The 18063-nt window shown below is 37.7% G+C and overlaps 2 protein-coding genes across 2 annotated transcripts; one reads left to right on the top strand and one right to left on the bottom strand.

Moving 5' to 3' along the window:
- The first annotated feature begins 5708 nt into the window (after positions 1-5708).
- Positions 5709-8813, top strand: wnt4b (wingless-type MMTV integration site family, member 4b). The gene is given in 9 exon segments (XM_056762615.1): positions 5709-5754; positions 6023-6209; positions 6441-6594; positions 7073-7157; positions 7360-7491; positions 7580-7756; positions 7759-7940; positions 8005-8167; positions 8265-8813. Coding segments are annotated over 8 exon segments (1149 nt in total). The 5' UTR covers positions 5709-5754; positions 6023-6123; the 3' UTR covers positions 8435-8813.
- A 2989-nt stretch (positions 8814-11802) lies between these two features.
- On the bottom strand, positions 11803-17237 carry cdc42l (cell division cycle 42, like). Its single transcript, XM_056761865.1, has 6 exons — positions 17132-17237; positions 16087-16191; positions 15693-15765; positions 12574-12683; positions 12187-12384; positions 11803-12076 (listed from the first exon to the last, which is right to left on the bottom strand). Exons 2-6 carry the CDS (start codon positions 16189-16191, stop codon positions 11987-11989), a joined length of 576 nt encoding a protein of 191 aa, XP_056617843.1. The 5' UTR covers positions 17132-17237; the 3' UTR covers positions 11803-11986.
- Between the last annotated feature and the right edge of the window lie 826 nt (positions 17238-18063).

Raw genomic sequence — 18063 nt, 5'->3', positions numbered from 1 at the left:
TGGAGACACTGCCCCCTCTCGCACATCCCATAATAGTCACGAGCAGGCTGCTCCGACATCCCATAATAAACACAACTCCTGAAAGAGAGGGAAGAGGAAAAACAACATTAGTCACATGGTCTCCAGGGAAACCCCAGGCCGCTGGTGACAGCCCATAATATTCTTCCGCTGTCTGTCCACCTGCCCGGGTGTTTGACGCTCCCCACGAGCAACAAAATGCCTACACGCACCTGCCTGAAAGTCACTGTTAGATGTGATGCAGGAGACCGTCAAATGCCGAATAAGAAGAGGACACTTCACAGGGGCGATAAAATGTCAACGTGCTTTTTTATAGTCTTGTAGTCTTGTATCAGCTCCAAGTCTGAAGATTGACTCTTGTTATAAGTTTGTGTAAACGCTCGCTTTTATGAATCAGATGTGCGGCGACAAACACTGAAATTAAATCTTTGGTATAACATCAACTCTCAAGTGACTTAAACTGACTTAAGTTACATTACATTTACTGATTTGGCAGATGCTTTGATCCAAAGTGACTTACAAACAGGAGAGCATCTAAACATTTTGTCAACATGCTAAACAGTACCGTTAGTTTACAAGGTCATGCTACTAGGAGGATTAAAGCTGGATTAAGCAGCAGAGAGAATGAACAACAAGATTTTTTATAGACACAAGACATTGGGCAAATAAATGCGGAAGAGGTTTGTTTTGAGCTGTTATTTGAAAGTTGTGAAGGATGCTGCAGTTCGGGTGGAGGCTGTCAATTCATTCCACCAGAGAGGAACCGACGAGTATATGTTTTTGGGGCTTCGCTGTGGTGGAACAACCCGGGCGTCGCTCATTTTAAGACCGAAGATGACGGGAGGGTGTAGACCTTTGCCGTTGTCGTTCTGAAGGATGCTGATTTAAACGGGCAGGCGGCAACTTGGAGCCGGTGAGGTGAAATGAGGAGGGGTGTTACATGGGGTCTTTTTGCTTGATTGAAAACTATGTATAGATGCATTCTGGATCATTTGAAGGGGCTTGACTGCATTGGTTGGTACAGACATGTACAGTACGGAGATGTACTGTTGCAAACGGTAAGAGGGTCTATAAAGGAGAACTCGTATGTGACCCTGGATCACAAAACCAGACTTAAGTAGACATTTTAAGTTAAAGCCAAAAATACATTGTATGGGTCAAACTTTTCTTTTATGCCAAAAATCATTAGGGTATTAAGTAAAGGTCATGTTCCATGAAGATATTTTGTAAATTCCCTGCCCTAAATATATCAAAACTTTATTTTTGTGAGTGGATGACCAGTAACAGTGCCTCTTATTTTCAACTTCAAAGGGCATTTTCTCAATATTTTGATTCTTTTGCACCCTGAGATTCCAGAGATTTAAACAGTTATATCTCCGGCAGATATTAACATATCCTAACAACATAAACATCAATAGAAAGCTCAATTGATTTAATTTACCAATAAGACTGGTTTTGTTGTCCAGGGTCACATATTTACATTTATTTGGCAGATGCTTTATCAAAAATGTTGAATGTAAACCTTTTTTACGATTTGCGTTTATACATTTTCTGTTATTGTGTGCTCAGTGCAACAGGAACATCAGCTGAGATCTGTGTTAACATAACAGATCAAGTTCTGGACTAACAGATGTTTTATTCAGAAATGTATTTTGCGAAAGGCTTTATTTATATTTATTACACGGCTCATTGGAACGCTTGATTCTGATTGGCCAATCTCGACATTTGCTGGTTCGTTATTCCCAGATAGCTACCTCGCAAAACTAATAACACACGGCAACCCGGATGCAGCAAATCATTTTTGACATTTTTGACTCTTGACCTTGTTGACATTTGGCATTAACTGCATAATCAGAACATGGAAGGCTAGCGCTGCTGGATAGTGTTATGTCTTTAAATATAAAAAAATTATCTCCTAACAAAACCTGAAACCTAAAAAAATAGGTCTACTGTTGTTTGAGCTGCTCTTGTTGACAAGAGTATCAACAAAACAGTCAACCTTGAGGTTTCTCTTAAACATTGTTTTGTGTTGCACTGTTTCCTCGTATATTCCCTCGTCAGTGAGGAGTCTGGTCACATGACATAGTAAACTGATCCTGATTGGTCCTCTTGTGTGCATTCAAAGTCCTGATTGGTTTTTGCAGATTTAACTTTAGCACCAAATTATACTTTGATTTTGTAGATAGAACCTTTTTGTTTTCTTTAAAAAGTCCTGAAACACACACATTTAAAAAACAACATGGCGTAATTTAAATAAATTGTCACAAAATAACTAAATTTTGACCAAAATGTCAGATAGAACCTTAGAATTCTAAAACAACAAAATATAGGTTTTAATAAAGTTTTAAAAATATTGTTATTCAATTAATATTCATATATAAGAACACATAAATTAATTTAGTCAGACATCTTTTGGCCTAAGAAATTTAAGCTAGTTCTTCTTCATGAGATATAAGGTCAGAAGGTCAATTGTTTATAATTATGTTTTTTTATCCTTAAGTGGACAGTACAGTATACATTCTCTATTGTCAAATGAATTAAACTTTTTCTTGTTCTTAACGTGTGGCACTGCAGCTTTTCATGTTGAGAGCTTGCTTTAAATTTGCCTTATTTTGCTGTGGTCTTTATATTGTTCTGTCCACTTGCCTTGCTTTTTAACATCGCAGCGCACATCTCTCACATCTGTTCAGAACCAGAAATGCATCAGTGCTTCAGGTGCGTACTCCCAAAAAATACACACTATGCACACCCTCCTGCTTAAAGTAGATCAGTCACCATGGAGATTGGGTGATGGGGGGTTGGGAGGGTAGATATAGCTCACCAATCGTGACAGGCTAAGGGGGGGTGTTACCCTGCAGCTCCCACCGCGCATTTCACTCCCACCTACATCCCATAATATTCTCATGAAGATCAAAAAAATGTTGACTCTGCAGACCTAGTTTAAGGCATCATGCGGGAATCTGTAAATCTTATCCTTATCAAATGAGCAGTAAGGACATCCAGTGGTGAGATGGACGGGACACGTAAACTACAGCACTCACAAACAAACAAAAATCACCTGAATAAACACAAACACGCACGTACAATGAGGCACAAAATGTTAAAACGATATTTATTACATTAACATTACAGAATGCAGAGTGAATATGTGCAATTTGTAGGATGTATAGCACTGGGAGGGTTGTTGGTGATTTGGTTGTAGGGCTGTCATTTCTATCCCATACTATCCCCGTAGTGTCCGTAATTCAGAGCAACCGTTCCAGAATGAGGTCAACAAGCCATCCAATAATAATCGGTGTGTGCCATCTTCTTGTGCTCATGTATGTTTTACCAGTGTGCTTTCTAAAATACAAAGATTTTGGGATTGGATAGTATGATTATATATAAATAAATGGTTTCAATACACATCAGTATTTGTACTCAAATTTGACCGCATTTGTAAAAATCTTTTTGCTCTGTGATATGAAGAAGAACAATAATACATCTATTAGAGATATACTGTTAAAATTGTTGTCTATTTGTCTTTTCTTTCTTTTTGCAAATTATATAACTAAATTGACAATAAATTAATTTAAATGTGACCTTAAATGACAGAATGTGCCTGAAATGTCATGAAATCCACAAGATTTAATAATATTCCAATGAACATCTTGCGTTTAGTGGTCTAGAAGAGGTTTAGAATGTATATGACATAATCTTTTCTGTTTTATTTGTTTTTCCTGCATCCTATAATGAATGTGTAGGGTTACCGTCTAGCACAGGTGTCCATCTAAACGCACTGTTAAATCACACAAAACGACCACAATTAGCCACTGTGACATCTTGGATGAGAGCGTAAAACAGATTCTGACAGACGGGACACTGGATGTACAAAGAAGAGATTTTATTTACGGGTGCGGGGTGAGCGGATCGAGGTTAGGAGAAGAGAGGCGCCGGACGTGACATGGGGTGCGGGTCGCCATGGTGTTGCCGGGGGAGATGGCGCTAGACGTCACAGTGAACGACGGCGGACACAAAGAGAGAATACGACGAGAAGTGAAAAAGTTCAAGACATGGGGCACTGCGAAAGGCCTTGAATCTGTAAGGGGACACAATTATTTATATGCCTGCTGAGGGCCAGAAAGGTTCAGTTGTGAAGCGGTCAACGACAAATAGGGATGATAGAAAGGACAAGTTTGTAAAAATATGGTACGAAGTACTTGGATAATAAATTTTGGGCTACCTCTCTGCGTGTTGGTTACATCTTGTTGACTTTGATTTAACAGACAAACATTTTGTTCTAGAGCAAAATACATTTCAACATCAAAAATATGCAGGTATATTCATGTAATTTTTGTAAAAAATGTTTCTGAGTAGTATTTTGAGTGTTTTTTAGGTATAACAAATACCTGTTTGTCATAAAAATAATACTGCGGTACCCAAAACGTATGTCTTTACGTTTATTAAAATAAAAGAGTTGCATTATATCGAGTCACAAATCCTGTATATAGATCCGTGAACTCCATGATCTTGTCCCTCTCTCTGGTGATTTATCTGCCTCAGTTCTAATATTTGTCAGCACTGTGTTTTCTCCTCCTTGTCTAAATGTCATCCCTTCTACGAAGACAATATAAAGAGAGAGAAAGAGAGAGCAGGGCAGAGGGAGTAAAAAGGGGGGAGGATACTCGTAAAAAGAGCAACAAAAGTTTGGGAAAATTAAACATTAGGTAAGACACGTTCACACAGGGCCTGTGTCAGGACAGGTTCGTTCACCCTTCCACTGCTGTGTTCTATCTACCAGGTTATTTATAGTTAAGGGACATATTTCTCTTTCAATTTCCGATGGCTTTAAAGCAAAACGCTTTTGTGAGGGTCTCAAGATTTAGGGGCAACATTTTCCAATGCACCCTTCACTGATACTAGGTAACAGATGCTAAAGTCCCATACATTCAGAAAAGGAATCCCTTCCCTCTATCTCTCTCTCTCTCTCACGTACACACTTATTTGCAGATCCACAGATGTAATTTGGCACTTGTCTTTTGGTTGTTTGTCCTCTTTTGTGACGCACACACAAATACAACAGTCAAGGGTGTTAGAATTTGCATAATCCCACGAGTTGAAGCACTTGTGAGGTCACATATTACGTCCTGAGTAAATTGAACAATGAGTCCAAGCTCATCCCTCAATTCTAATGTACTACGGTAAAAACATTCATCCCTCCCCACGGTGATGTCTCCAACCCTCCCACCCTTTATTCAACCTTCCTTTATAACCCCACGACCATCACTTCATCCACACTTTTTTAACCTTTGGACTACATTCATTTGGAGGACAAATTGGATTATAGAATTCTGAAACTTTTTCAACACAAACTGATGCAGCCCTGAGCAGAGGAGAGGGCTTTTTCTCGATTTATTTGTTTAACTTTATTGTTTTTTACAGAAGCAGAGAATATGATATATTATAATGCAATTCTAATTTATTAGCAGTATAACTACTTCCTGGGTAACAGTCTTCTCTGGTCGTCAAACAAAACCAGCGTCTTTTTTTATGAAAATGACATAAGATGAATATCTCTCTCTCTGTGACAATAAGATTACAGCTAAGAGGAATTTTATCTTTAAAACCAAAGTATTAATAGTTACGGTAGATCAATTTGAATGATAAATTTGGCATAGGACATAAATATACTTGTTCAAATGGTTCCTCTCCTGGAATATTTTGGATCGGTGTGGACATCACCGTGGACTTCAAGTGGTAAACATTTATACTTTTCTGACATTTGTCATGACTAATAATTATTGATAAGATAACAAGTATCAACTTCAAAACTTGCGTGATTTAATTATGCTTATAAAAATGTTTTCATGTCATTTTAGTTTAATTTACTCTGATCTACCGTGCATGCACATTAAATTAGGCCTGAGTGATTATTTATATTTAATGTTGAAGAATAAAATATTTATTGTATCATATCTATAATTCAGTAGTAGAAAGAGCATTTCCTATCTGTTGATTGTGACAGATATGAGGGGAACAACCCCAACATCACAGGTACAGTAAAGGAAACAGACAGATAAACAGTAATTCAGACGCAGACAGGAAGACAGACAGACAGACAATCTGATGCCCACTGACTCCTCTGTGACTCTCACGGGACGACTCCTGCTGTTGCTATGGGCAACCCACCTCACCATGGCAACCAACTGGCTGTAAGTTGGCTTGTGTGAATGCACTTTTTTGTTATGCCATAACTTGTAAAAGATGCCTTCTTTACTTATTTTTAACGTCTCTTTAAAATTGTCTTTCTTATATACCGCGATTTATTGTAGATCTCAACTTACAACATCGTCTTTTAATACACCTTTTCTGAGCTATTTTCTTATTTTCCATAGGATTTCTCTTTAATTTGTCTTTCTATCATTATCATCTTCTCTCTGCAGCTCTCTGGCACGTTTGCCACGCTCTCGTCCTGTGTCTGGTACAGAACCATGCGGCCGTCTGAGGGGTTTAACACCAGGCCAAGTTGGGGTGTGCCGGGCACGGGGGGAGGTCATGGAGTCTGTTCGAAAGGCTGCAGAGATGGTCATTGAGGAGGTAAAAAGCCAAATAATTCTTATAAAATTTGGAGCACATTCTGGCGTTTATTAATTAATTCATTTGTGGATTTTGGAATTTTATGCACAAATAAAAATGCACCATTGCAGCAGTAAATGTTATTTCAAGTATTAGGGTAAAAAACTGCCTAGACATCTAAACTTCATGAAATCACTTTTCAAGAGCAGTTTCAATTAGTGAAATGACATATTTCCTGTTAAAACAGGAAGTTTGGGCAGGGCAGTGCAAGACCATTTCTCTTCTTAATTTAAAACTATAGATAAAAAGATTTAAATCACAATCACCATAAATGTGACATCATAGTGACATTCCCACACACATTTGATTTATACCATTTTTAAACTCAATAAATATAAATTAAATTCCACATAACTGTACTTTTGATTAAATAATATTATTAACAGTTTTAAATCTTTAGTATATAATTCCCCCACTTCTTGTGTTTTCATCCCAACAGTGCCAACATCAGTTTCGAAACCGGCGCTGGAATTGCACCACCACCCCACGCGGGATTAATGTGTTCGGACGAGTCATGAATCAAGGTTACAACAACATTACAACCCACAGCCTCAGAACAAGACATCTAAACATAAGAGATTATGGGATTATATTATAAAACATTGCTCATAGTTGTGGGGAAAATTTGTGTTTCATTTTAATGGTTTATTAAAATACTGATAATGATGTCACCCTTCAATTCTGATTGATTTCAATTTTTATCCATCTGTGTCTGTGCTCTCTTAGGCACCCGTGAGGCAGCTTTTGTCCATGCTCTTGCGTCCGCCGCAGTAGCCGTGGCCGTGACTCGAGGCTGTAGCAGGGGAGAGCTGGAAAGATGTGGCTGTGACCGTAAGGTCAGAGGGGTCAGCCCAGAGGGTTAGTACTAAAACCTTGTAATAACAAATCCACATAAGGAAAAAAAAACGTGTATACCAATCACATACCCCTCTCTGCTCCCATCCAGGTTTCCAGTGGTCAGGCTGTTCCGATAACCTGTCGTACGGCGTTGCGTTCTCTCAGAACTTCGTGGACGAGCCAGAGAGAGCAAAAGGCATGTCGTCGGGACGGCCACTAATGAACATTCACAATAACGAAGCGGGACGGAAGGCAAGATGTTCTTCGCTGGCTGAAATCAAACAGTCGGTGTGTTTTGTTTTTTCACGGTTTTCTTGTTCCTCGTTCAGGCGATTCTTCATAACATGAAGGTGGAGTGCAAGTGTCACGGTGTTTCTGGATCATGTGAGCTCAAAACCTGTTGGAAGGTCATGCCTCCATTTCGCCGGGTTGGATCTGTGTTGAAAGAACGCTTTGACGGAGCCACAGAGGTAGGGAGTGTCCCAATCAAGGTCATAATTGTGAGAGACAGTAACTTATGTGATTTCCATTTAGATACGACTGACACGCGTGGGCTCTCGCACAGCTCTTCTTCCACGGGACCCCCAGGTGAAGCCACAAGCCACACGGGATCTGGTTTACTTGGCATCTTCACCAGATTTTTGCCGCTTAGATCCAGATAACGGGATCCCTGGTACTGCAGGGCGACGCTGTAATGGTACTAAAAAATATACAACAGAATCACACAAATAAACATATCGTGTTTTACTCTTCATTACCTTTCCTTCAAAATTCTTATCTCTTGCTGTCTGTAGGAACCTCAAGGTTGGCTCCAGACGGTTGTGAGCTGTTATGCTGCGGCCCAGGGTTCCGCGCAGGTCGAGCAGAGGTGGTGCAGCGTTGCTCGTGTAAGTTTTCCTGGTGCTGTTCGGTTCGCTGCCAGCAGTGTAAGAACACAGTGCTCATACACACCTGCCGAGAATGAAGCGCTCCTGACCACCGAACACCTCCCGCACAAACCCCATGTGAAGATAACAAACCAACTCAAGTCAACATCTCCTGTTGGTTGATGAAAGGGAACCGTGCCAACTAGCAAAACAGATTTCTCCACTTTCTTAGAAAATGTAAGAATGAGGTTGGGTCAAAGATGAAAAAGGGTTATGAATACAGTAAGTGTTATACCGCTTTAAATTGTGGTCGATCAAAAAAATAAAAGGTATTCTCTTTAATTTAATTGCTTTTTTGAGCAAAAATAAAAATGATAATTTTTTCCTAATTTACAGAAGACGCCCACTTAAATCAGTGTAACAATCTTGACAGGCACATTTACAACAAAAATCTATTTATGACATTAAAAGACTTATAACTTTCACCCCAAATGCGAATTAGTTGTACTTTTATGTATAGCAAAATTTGCCTCTATCCTATAGGTTTTGCCCATTTGTCAATAAGATTTTTTTTACTCATTTAAAGCATAATGAAATGTTACATGCTCCTTTATTATTTATATATTTTAATATATCAAAATAAGCAAGTTGTTTGAATTTGTTCATAAATATTGTGTTACACTCAATGACAATGTAATATTATTTCAACCAAATTTTGACATTATATTCTCAAAAAACTTAGTTGAAACCATAGACTAGACATTTTACTTACATTTAATGTGCTTTCTGTGGACATAAAGTCACTTTTGTACATTTCTTTTGATGCGGAGATATTAACGTCTTTGACCCGGCTGTAGCTTAAATGTTGATTATGATTTATTTCACTACAGTATGTTCCTGATATAGACGGTTTCAGCAGGAACAACAAACAAATGTTATGTGGGCCAAACCAAACTTCCGGTAGACCCCCGCAATAAATCAATAGGCTTACGGTTGAGTAGTTGTAATATAACTTGATGCAATTAATATGCAATAATACAAATATATGATATAATATATAAATCATATATTCATATATATGAATATTAATATAAATTATATATAAAATAAATAGGGCTGTCGGGATTAATTGCATCCAGAAAAAGTTTTGTGTTCACATAATATGTCTCTGTATTGAGCATATTAACTTGTATTTATATACTCATATACATAGTGAAGAAACATATACATGTATTTATTTATTTATACTTACCAATCATTAAAATGATATATAAATAAAAATATAATATATGCATATGTGTGAGGATGTTTTTAGAATACAAAATTAATACGTTCAAAGACATATATTATGTAAACACAAACTTTTCTTCTAAATGTGATTAATCATTATCAATTGCTTGACAGCCCTAAAAATAAATTGTTATATTATAACCAAACACAGACTGCAAGTTAACTTCGGACCAGGCGTGTGATAACCGTCTGTATAATCACTGTCATAATTTTTCATGTGTAAAATTGCTTTGAGGGGGGTGGACAAAAGCCGAATGGTTATGCCAGATGATTGTAAAACTGGTTATTAAAAATGTATGTTCCTTCTTTTAGCACTAAAGACTTCTTTCGTTTCTTTAAGTTCCATGAAAAGCAAACCATTAACTAACATGATCAGACAATGCTCTTAAAGCTGATATATTAACCCCAGGATAACAGCAGCATAATAATGTTAGTATTGTTTTCAAGGGCTTCACATGATGCCATTTAATTCTAGTCTAGAGTTCTACTTGTCTCATTTACTGTATTTATATGCTCTTTACGGTTTGGCTGTTTGTGTTTATTTATTTGAGTTTATCGTGCATCCATCAGCTGTGTGTGTTTTGGCTTGCCCGGTTGCATAGAAGTTAATTTACTGTCGTCCTACTGTTTTCTATAGTCTATGGCCTTGCAAAATAAAGGTTCATATGCCAAATGTAAAAAGTGGTTTGTGAATTATGGTTTGAAGCCTACTACATATATGTTTGTCTGTTGTTACACGCCACACATATGCACAAAAATGGCTTAATAAGCAGGGTACGAAAACCAGTTGCGTGTCAGTCACACCACTTTTATTACAAATATAGTGAGATTCCAAACACCGCAGAACTTGACTAAGAAAAGGCCTCATTTTCAACCATCATCATCCTCCTTTTATTCTCATGACTGTTAAGATCGGTTATTCAAAATATTACATTTTAAACAGTTATTTTATTAATAAATCACAATCAAATGGTACTCTAGCGAAAAAAATAAAATAAAAAAACTCATTAAAAAACTCAAGTTTCAAAATGCATCACCACTAAATTCATTCACCCAAGAGAAAAACAGTAATACATTTAATACATCATACTCGAGGTTGAAAGAAAAAAATAAATTCAGTTTTCTAAACGGCCAGCAGAAGGCACTGCATGGCTCGAGAGTAAATGCACTTAACAGAGATTCTAGGAGCATGAACCACCGAAGAAAACAGCCTGGCTCATATAGAAAGAAACAAATGCTTTAAACGAAGACTCCATTGGCTCCCACATAAGGTCCAAACTCTCTTAACCATTTCTTAATAAACTAATACAGGACACTCGGGAAGGGATCTGGCCACAGAGAGTTTGGTTTATATGGTTATAACACTCTGATCCATCAAAAACTGTAAAACAAGCTTGTTTTCAAACAATTGTTAAAATATTTAAAATCGTTATTGGTTATTTTGATCTCAATGCCATTGTCAGTGATTAGAGATAATCGAATGCCCAAACCAATCACATACGCTTGCTTTCGTGCCAGATCCAGTCCAGTACATACCAAAACTTGAGGTCTAAACAGTTTGACCACATACTAGACAGAACCTAATATGTGGTGTTGGTGCAACATGTCTAGAATGTCAAAACTTGACAAAGAAATCCCCATAAAGTAGCTTTGTGCCAGTTTTATGCTCAACTGAACAGATCCAGGATAGCCGAGATACAGCTTACTGCACATAGACACTATCCACAGGTTAAAGAACAAATTGCCTGCAGAAGCACAAATGAAAGCAGAAGGTTTTGCTTTACACTTTTTGAAATGTGCCGTTTACAGACGTTGTGTGTTAACCACTCGTTTGCAGCTCCGTGCAAAGCATATGACAATTCCATCATGTCTGTCCAAAGTTCTGAAATGTTAAGCCTCTCAAATCATTCATCTTTGACAGCGATCAGAATTTTGAAGGATTTTAAAATCAAATTGTATGTGACGTCGCACTTTTTTCAGACAGATCACATAAAACTGCAGCGTAAATTACATTTAAAGCGGATTCGTTTTCTCTAAGACATGTGCATAAAGCTCGCCTGTATATTTTCATCGTTCTACTCTTTGTTTTTAGGGGCGCTATTGATTTCAAATTGCAGTCATTTCTTCTGTTGTTCTAGAAAGATTTAGAAAGGCACGGTGTGCATTTGTTTGTTTGTACAATACCATTTCTTTGCCCAATATCTCTAGTTCATTTTTCGCCATTTTGTTCCCATTATTTTTTCCAATTAAACTCTCTATTCCAAAGCCAAACCCTACCAATCTTAAAACCCCACCAGAACATTTTGTTTCCTCCACCCCCTCATGTTGAAGTGAGGGGGTATCACTCGCTACTGATCTTCCTACAAGAGGATGCAGCGTTTCTTCGGTTTCGTCTCGGGAGGTTCAAGCGCGGCAAGTATCGCCTCGTCGAATACATTCTTCAAGCCTCTCTGCGGGGAACAAAGAAAACGTAAAGTGAAATAGCATTAGCTGTACGTCACATGTGTGACAATAAGTTATGACAGCTGTCATCAAAGGCGTGTGTGGATTGTCTTCTAACCTGCGTGAGGGCGGAGCACTCTACATATTTCACAGCTCTGAGGTCTCTGGCCAGCTTCTCCCCACTTTCGGGCGATATGGGGCGCTGCTTGTTTTTGGCAAGTTTTTCCACAGTGTTACTGTCGTCCCTCAGATCGACTTGAGTGCCCACCAGAAGGAATGGAGTGCGTGGACAGTGGTGAGAGATCTCTGGTACCCACTGAGAAAAAAAATTCTAACTATTACACTGGGATTTAAATTTGTCAATGTATGCATCAACATACGTTTAATGCCAAATCATGTAAGTTTAATACACAATATTGTCAGTAACAAAGCTGGACTCTTCTATAAATTTATCCCACAAAAAAGCAGGAAAACTGTGAGCAGATAGTGCTGGAAAAAGACCCACCTTCTCTTTCACGTTCTCAAAGGAGGAAGGAGAAACGACAGAGAAGCAAACCAGGAAGACGTCTGTCTGCGGATAGCTGAGAGGCCGAAGTCTGTCGTAGTCTTCCTGACCTGAGAGAACAAGAACAGTTGCAGTTCATTTTTACCTTTCCTCTGCTCTGAGAGTTATTCAAAATGGGGTTTCATAAACAAAGGAGCAAACGACTGTTTGGACATGATGTGTCCACATGAGAGGCAGGATGAGCACAGAAACAAATTGAAAAAAGATTGTAAGTAATTGTATGCAAGAAATTATCTGATACATATTTGTACACTGAAAAAAAAGACAGGAATCAATCTTAATGCGTCAACAAAGCAGACTTAGTATGTTTACTCTGAAAAACTGAATTCAAAGAGACTGCGGGGCTAAAGTTGTCTTCACAGGGTTCATATACCTTCTATAAAGTCAAATTTCATCACTTTTCAAGTATTGTCTATTTGTGTTTTCATGCTTTTCCAGTAAAAATACTTAAATCACAATATGTGATGATATTGTGCTAAGAAAGTTCCTAAAAATGACATTCCAAACTTAAATTGTTGACTGTCTGGCAAATTAAACAGGCCTTTAATTTGCATGCTTACCAAAAATTGACTATCATTTGCATGAGCTGCAGGGCCTGAATTTTTTTATTAACCGGGGGACGAAAGTGTTTCTTTGCTAGTTTCAGTCCAACGCATTTACCATTTTCACATCATGCGCCACGTTGTTTAAATAATAAATGCATTTCTGCCCATTGACGTGTTGGTCTGAAAACGAGATGTGCTCAGTTGCATTGTTGGCAAGTTGCTATTTTGAGACTGCGGCACTAACCAACTGAAACCTGCTCTAAAGTCAACGGCGCACTATTTTTTTATATTTATTTAAAGAGCGTGTTAGTGATATGCGCCAAAAGGCTTGTACATAGTGCACATACATTCTGTTTATTACAAACAGAGGAGTGCACAGCAGAAAACAATGGCAATTATTACAAATAAATGGATTACAATGTTAAAGATAATTGTGTACATAGGCCAAAGAATCCCACTGACCGATGGTTTGCTCACGCGTATTAACCCCACTCACAAGCAGAAACGTTTCTCTAGAAAAGCGTTCAGTTGCTCTTGCAAATTCCGCCATGTAAATAGCGAACCCACCATGGTGCCAGCGCGACTGGCTCTTAAGGGAATGGGAGATGATACTCTTGATAGGTTTAGTGCACGTTATGCCCACACACACCCCTGACTCATTAAGAGAATAGAACTAACCATTTTAGCACATGTGTCAGGAACGCCGACCATTTCTTCCGTCGTTAACCTATAAAAATGGATTCGGAAACATCCATAGAAGACTTGAGCCATGCGCGTTAGACCACGTGCTTAGATAGTTAAAAATAGGGCCCAATGAGATGATCCATCGCGCTTTGTCGTCTTGAGTCTATCACTCGCACACACCACAAAGAGCAAAACTGCTTTTAATGTATGAATCTGGTTTAAAAAAGCTGTATATAATTTGGAACTCGAGATTTTCTTTACAAACAGTTCATTATGACTTCAAGACTTCAGTGAGCACTGGACAAAAAACCCAGAGCCGGATCGATTCTACAATTCACAGGTATCATGCATCAGAGTGCACCGAGTCCACTTCTGATGCAGGGGTCAGTAAGTTTATTTTATTAGTGTTTCAGTTGAAAAACGTGGCTTTTGCACGTTAATCAATGAATAGGCTCTATAACTTTGGTAAATCCATTATAGTTTTCTTGTACCTGATATTTGTGGTAAAATCGAGTAAAATTACTTTTTCTCCCTTACGAAAATTAACCATGGTAAAATGACAAAACATCAAAACAATGGAAAACAATACTTTAGTAACGAAAATATGTATATATGAACTCCGTGGGAATAGGCTATTTAGCATAGTGGGCGGGCACAGGCCCTTCGGGTCCCTCCATTGGGTACTGCGTTGCGATTTTCTACTACAGCCCTCGAGGTTCCCAAACTGCGCACTCGGCTGCATTACAATACACTTAAAAAACAGTTACATGACAAAAAATTACACTTGTTCATTTATTCACGCGTTTATTGTGCTTGGACAATGGATGCACAAGCGCCGCATTTAAATGTCCCTTTTCGGATGCGAGACCATCTTCAGCAGTCACAAATAACAGATATAGGAGTAATAGCAAAAAAAAATGACAATTTTCAATGTGTAAAATGTTGACCTCTTGAGACTATACAACAGTTATCAAGTATTTCAGGAGCAGAATGTTTATATAAAGAATACGGAATGCATTTGCCTCACAGAACGTTTTAAAACATTTTAAAGCACAATTCAATGCAAATTGAATCAATAATAATTGCAATTACAATATATTAATAATTATTGCCATAATCGTGCACCCCATCCATAAGGTATATAAACATTGCAATAAAGCTTATTCATTTATGATAAGAACTAAATGAAAGAGAACGTATGTGTGTGTTAAAAATAGATGAGACTGATTACTTGTCGGTGGGTCCTGAACTGAAAACGTTTGGAGCTTGTGGTTAGCAAGATTTATAAAGTATGAAGGGTAAACAGATTTTTAAAATTTCTTAATTTCACAATTTAACTTCGGTCATCAATATGTGTTCGGTCAAAAAAAACATATATATATATATATATATTGCCTAATATTATTTGAGACAAGTTTTACATCATTTCGTTAGGCCTAATCCTGCAATAGACTGAGTGCGCTGAGTGTTTGTTACATGTGTATTATATTTTAAAGAATAAGGATTTGTATATGCCGTTCGGGAACAGGGTTCAACGAATAAATGAGAAGGCCAGCGCTGACAGTGGAATTAAATTCTGAAATGAAGACACGCTGTTTAGCGTGGTTATTTCATTTTGTTTGTGTCAGTAGATTAACTTCATTATTTGACCCAAAATGAAGCAAAAACGCTTCAGTTTCGTTAGAACTTTTCAGTTATTTTATATAAAAAGTGAACTATTGTCACATACTTGAAAAACACTGAAAACGCTGCATTAAAAATATATTCTTTTTCAGGATTTCCAGCATCCGCATGAACCCTGTCTTTAGAAAGCAATCTAGACCGCCTTACCTGCAGTGTCAAAAAGCCCCAATGTATATGGTTCGCCTCCGATCATCACTGTTACGGCATAGTTATCAAACACCTGCAAACAAACAAACAATAGATCTTGTTATGAAAGTGAACATAAGGGTTTCTTTATACACATTTCAGACAAACAACTTAAACTGGCAGACAATAGCATAATACACAGTGTAATGTATTCAAAATGTTACCCAACCAAAAATACATCACATTTCAAATCAGATGACAACCCCAAATACCTAATCTATTCCAATAACCTCAAATAACCTTACTTTATACAACCCATGCAAGACAACAGTAATAACAGCAATTACTACTTATATTGATTCCATCACTGTTCCTTCACCCCCTGAATCTGGAACCCTGAGCCCGGCACCCTTACCGTGGGAACATATTCAGATGGGAATTTGTTGGTCGTGTAGGAGATGAGGAGGCAGGTCTTTCCAACAGCTCCATCACCAACCACCACACACTTTATGGTCTGCATCTATACGGTGAGAAAGAGATGTAATCGCGTTAACATTGATATCTCACGAGATTCCAAATACCTTAACGTGAATCATTTCCTTCCTTTGCGGTCTCCAGTGTTCACATCCATGTCGTGCAGGCTTAATGCATTTACTAAAATTGCCAATAAGGCCTAAGTGTTGTGATTTGATTTTAGACAAAGGGAGACACAGAGAATGACATCTGCAAGAATGTGTGGATCCTGTCTTTGCTTCCGCATGTTAACGCTGCTTGAGAGGAAGACGTCGTTGCTTTCGCATTCTCGCGCTATTCATCGCCCGTTTTCAACCTTTTATTTATGGCAATTGTCTATCGTTTGTTTGTCATCAGACCTTTTTTAATCCGTTTATTCTTCGTAATGACTAACGTTAAATTACTAACCGCTTACTAACTTGGGATAACAACACACAAGAAAAAAGTAGCGTTAGGTGTCAACTAAAACGCCAATTGGCCGGGTTTTTCATCGATTCGAGAATAAACGAATCCCTATATTTTATATATTACTCATAAAAGTTAGCTTTAAACGCCATAAAATGTAAGCGTTCCTAACCTCTTCTCCCCTAACGTTACCAATGAAGTTGAACATTGAACTAAATAAATCTAGCCGAGAATTAACGTTACATTAAATGACTACTCAAAACCAAAATGGTGTCAAACAAAGTGTGTGATTAAGAACACGAGTTGTTGTTAATATTATTATAATACATTTGTCAGCAGTAAAGTAAATCAGAGTTGTGAGTAATGAAGGCGACAGGATGCTGTGAAGCTAAGCTAACGCGCTAACACTTCTCAGAGCGCAACACATCATTCTAAATCGAAATAACTCCACAGGAAAAGACCAACAAACACATACATCATTTAACTACAATTTATTCGATAAAATAAGATAGGATTATTGATATAAATTGCAAACTGCTTACCGTTTCTCTCCGGCGAATAGGCGTTGGTTACGTCCGGGTTTGCGAGTATCAATCTGACGTGATGAAAGCGAAAAACCTCTAGTCGTAGAATCAGCGTTAAATCAGCCTGCCCACTCTAAACACACCCAAACGTACTGCAGTTCGTAAGCGGCCGCTGTTTTTCATTTAATGAGTTACGTTAGTTTAGTCAAAAGTGGGCATTTCTTGTGTGGAACATGCAAATAGAAAAGTAAGATTCTTTAAAATAATAATAAAATAGTAACAACATGAGTAAATAATGGTAGATGTTTAGCAAAAGTTGGGCTATACGTTTTCCTCCAACTGCACATTAATTATAATAAAAACGTGTTTTTTAAACGTTATATACGCACTGTAATTAACAACAATATGGCATGCTTAAATCTATTCATACTGTCATCCAAAAAAGTACTACGTTAAAATGCAAAGTGGAAGTGTGAAAGTGTAAAGGTGGCTTTGCTATCCGCGAGAGAAGTTCTCTGCTTCCAGTGTAGAGTCTGCACCGCCATCTAGCGACTCAATTACGACCAAATCAATTCCATATCAGATGCTCATCATGAGCATAAAAAGCTCTCCAAATCATCTGTGTTTAATGTTAAACAAGGTTAACTTTATACGTTTCGATTCTTATTCAAATGTTCTTCGTTTGATTGAATATCTGAACGCTATGAACAAATGTGTCTTAGCAAAAGCGAGATAAAAACCTTTTTCTTTCTTCGGGTTCTTTCTTTGCGAGGACCGAACAATCATATCAATGAAAGATGTACATATTTATAGATCCTACAGAACATAATATTTAACGTAAAAATCTACTTTAAAATGACCTATCCAAATATAACATATCTTTTCAAACCAATAACAGTGTTGTATCTTAAACCACAGTATATAATAAACGTGTGTGTATTTATCGTTTT

This window comes from Triplophysa dalaica, chromosome 12 (assembly GCF_015846415.1).
Source record: "Triplophysa dalaica isolate WHDGS20190420 chromosome 12, ASM1584641v1, whole genome shotgun sequence".
In the NCBI taxonomy this organism is placed as follows: domain Eukaryota; kingdom Metazoa; phylum Chordata; class Actinopteri; order Cypriniformes; family Nemacheilidae; genus Triplophysa; species Triplophysa dalaica.
This window is presented reverse-complemented; position numbering and strand designations above follow the sequence as displayed.

Excerpts from the sequence above, each read along its gene's own strand:
- cdc42l (XM_056761865.1), bottom strand. The coding sequence starts at position 16,191 with ATGCAGACCATAAAGTGTGTGGTGGTTGGTGATGGAGCTGTTGGAAAG. Across the intron at positions 12,684-15,692 it reads GGGGCTTTTTGACACTGCAG|GTCAGGAAGACTACGACAGA; the intron begins GTAAGGCGGTCT and ends TTGTTCTCTCAG. Across the intron at positions 12,077-12,186 it reads AGTGCTCCGCCCTCACGCAG|AGAGGCTTGAAGAATGTATT; the intron begins GTTAGAAGACAA and ends TGTTCCCCGCAG.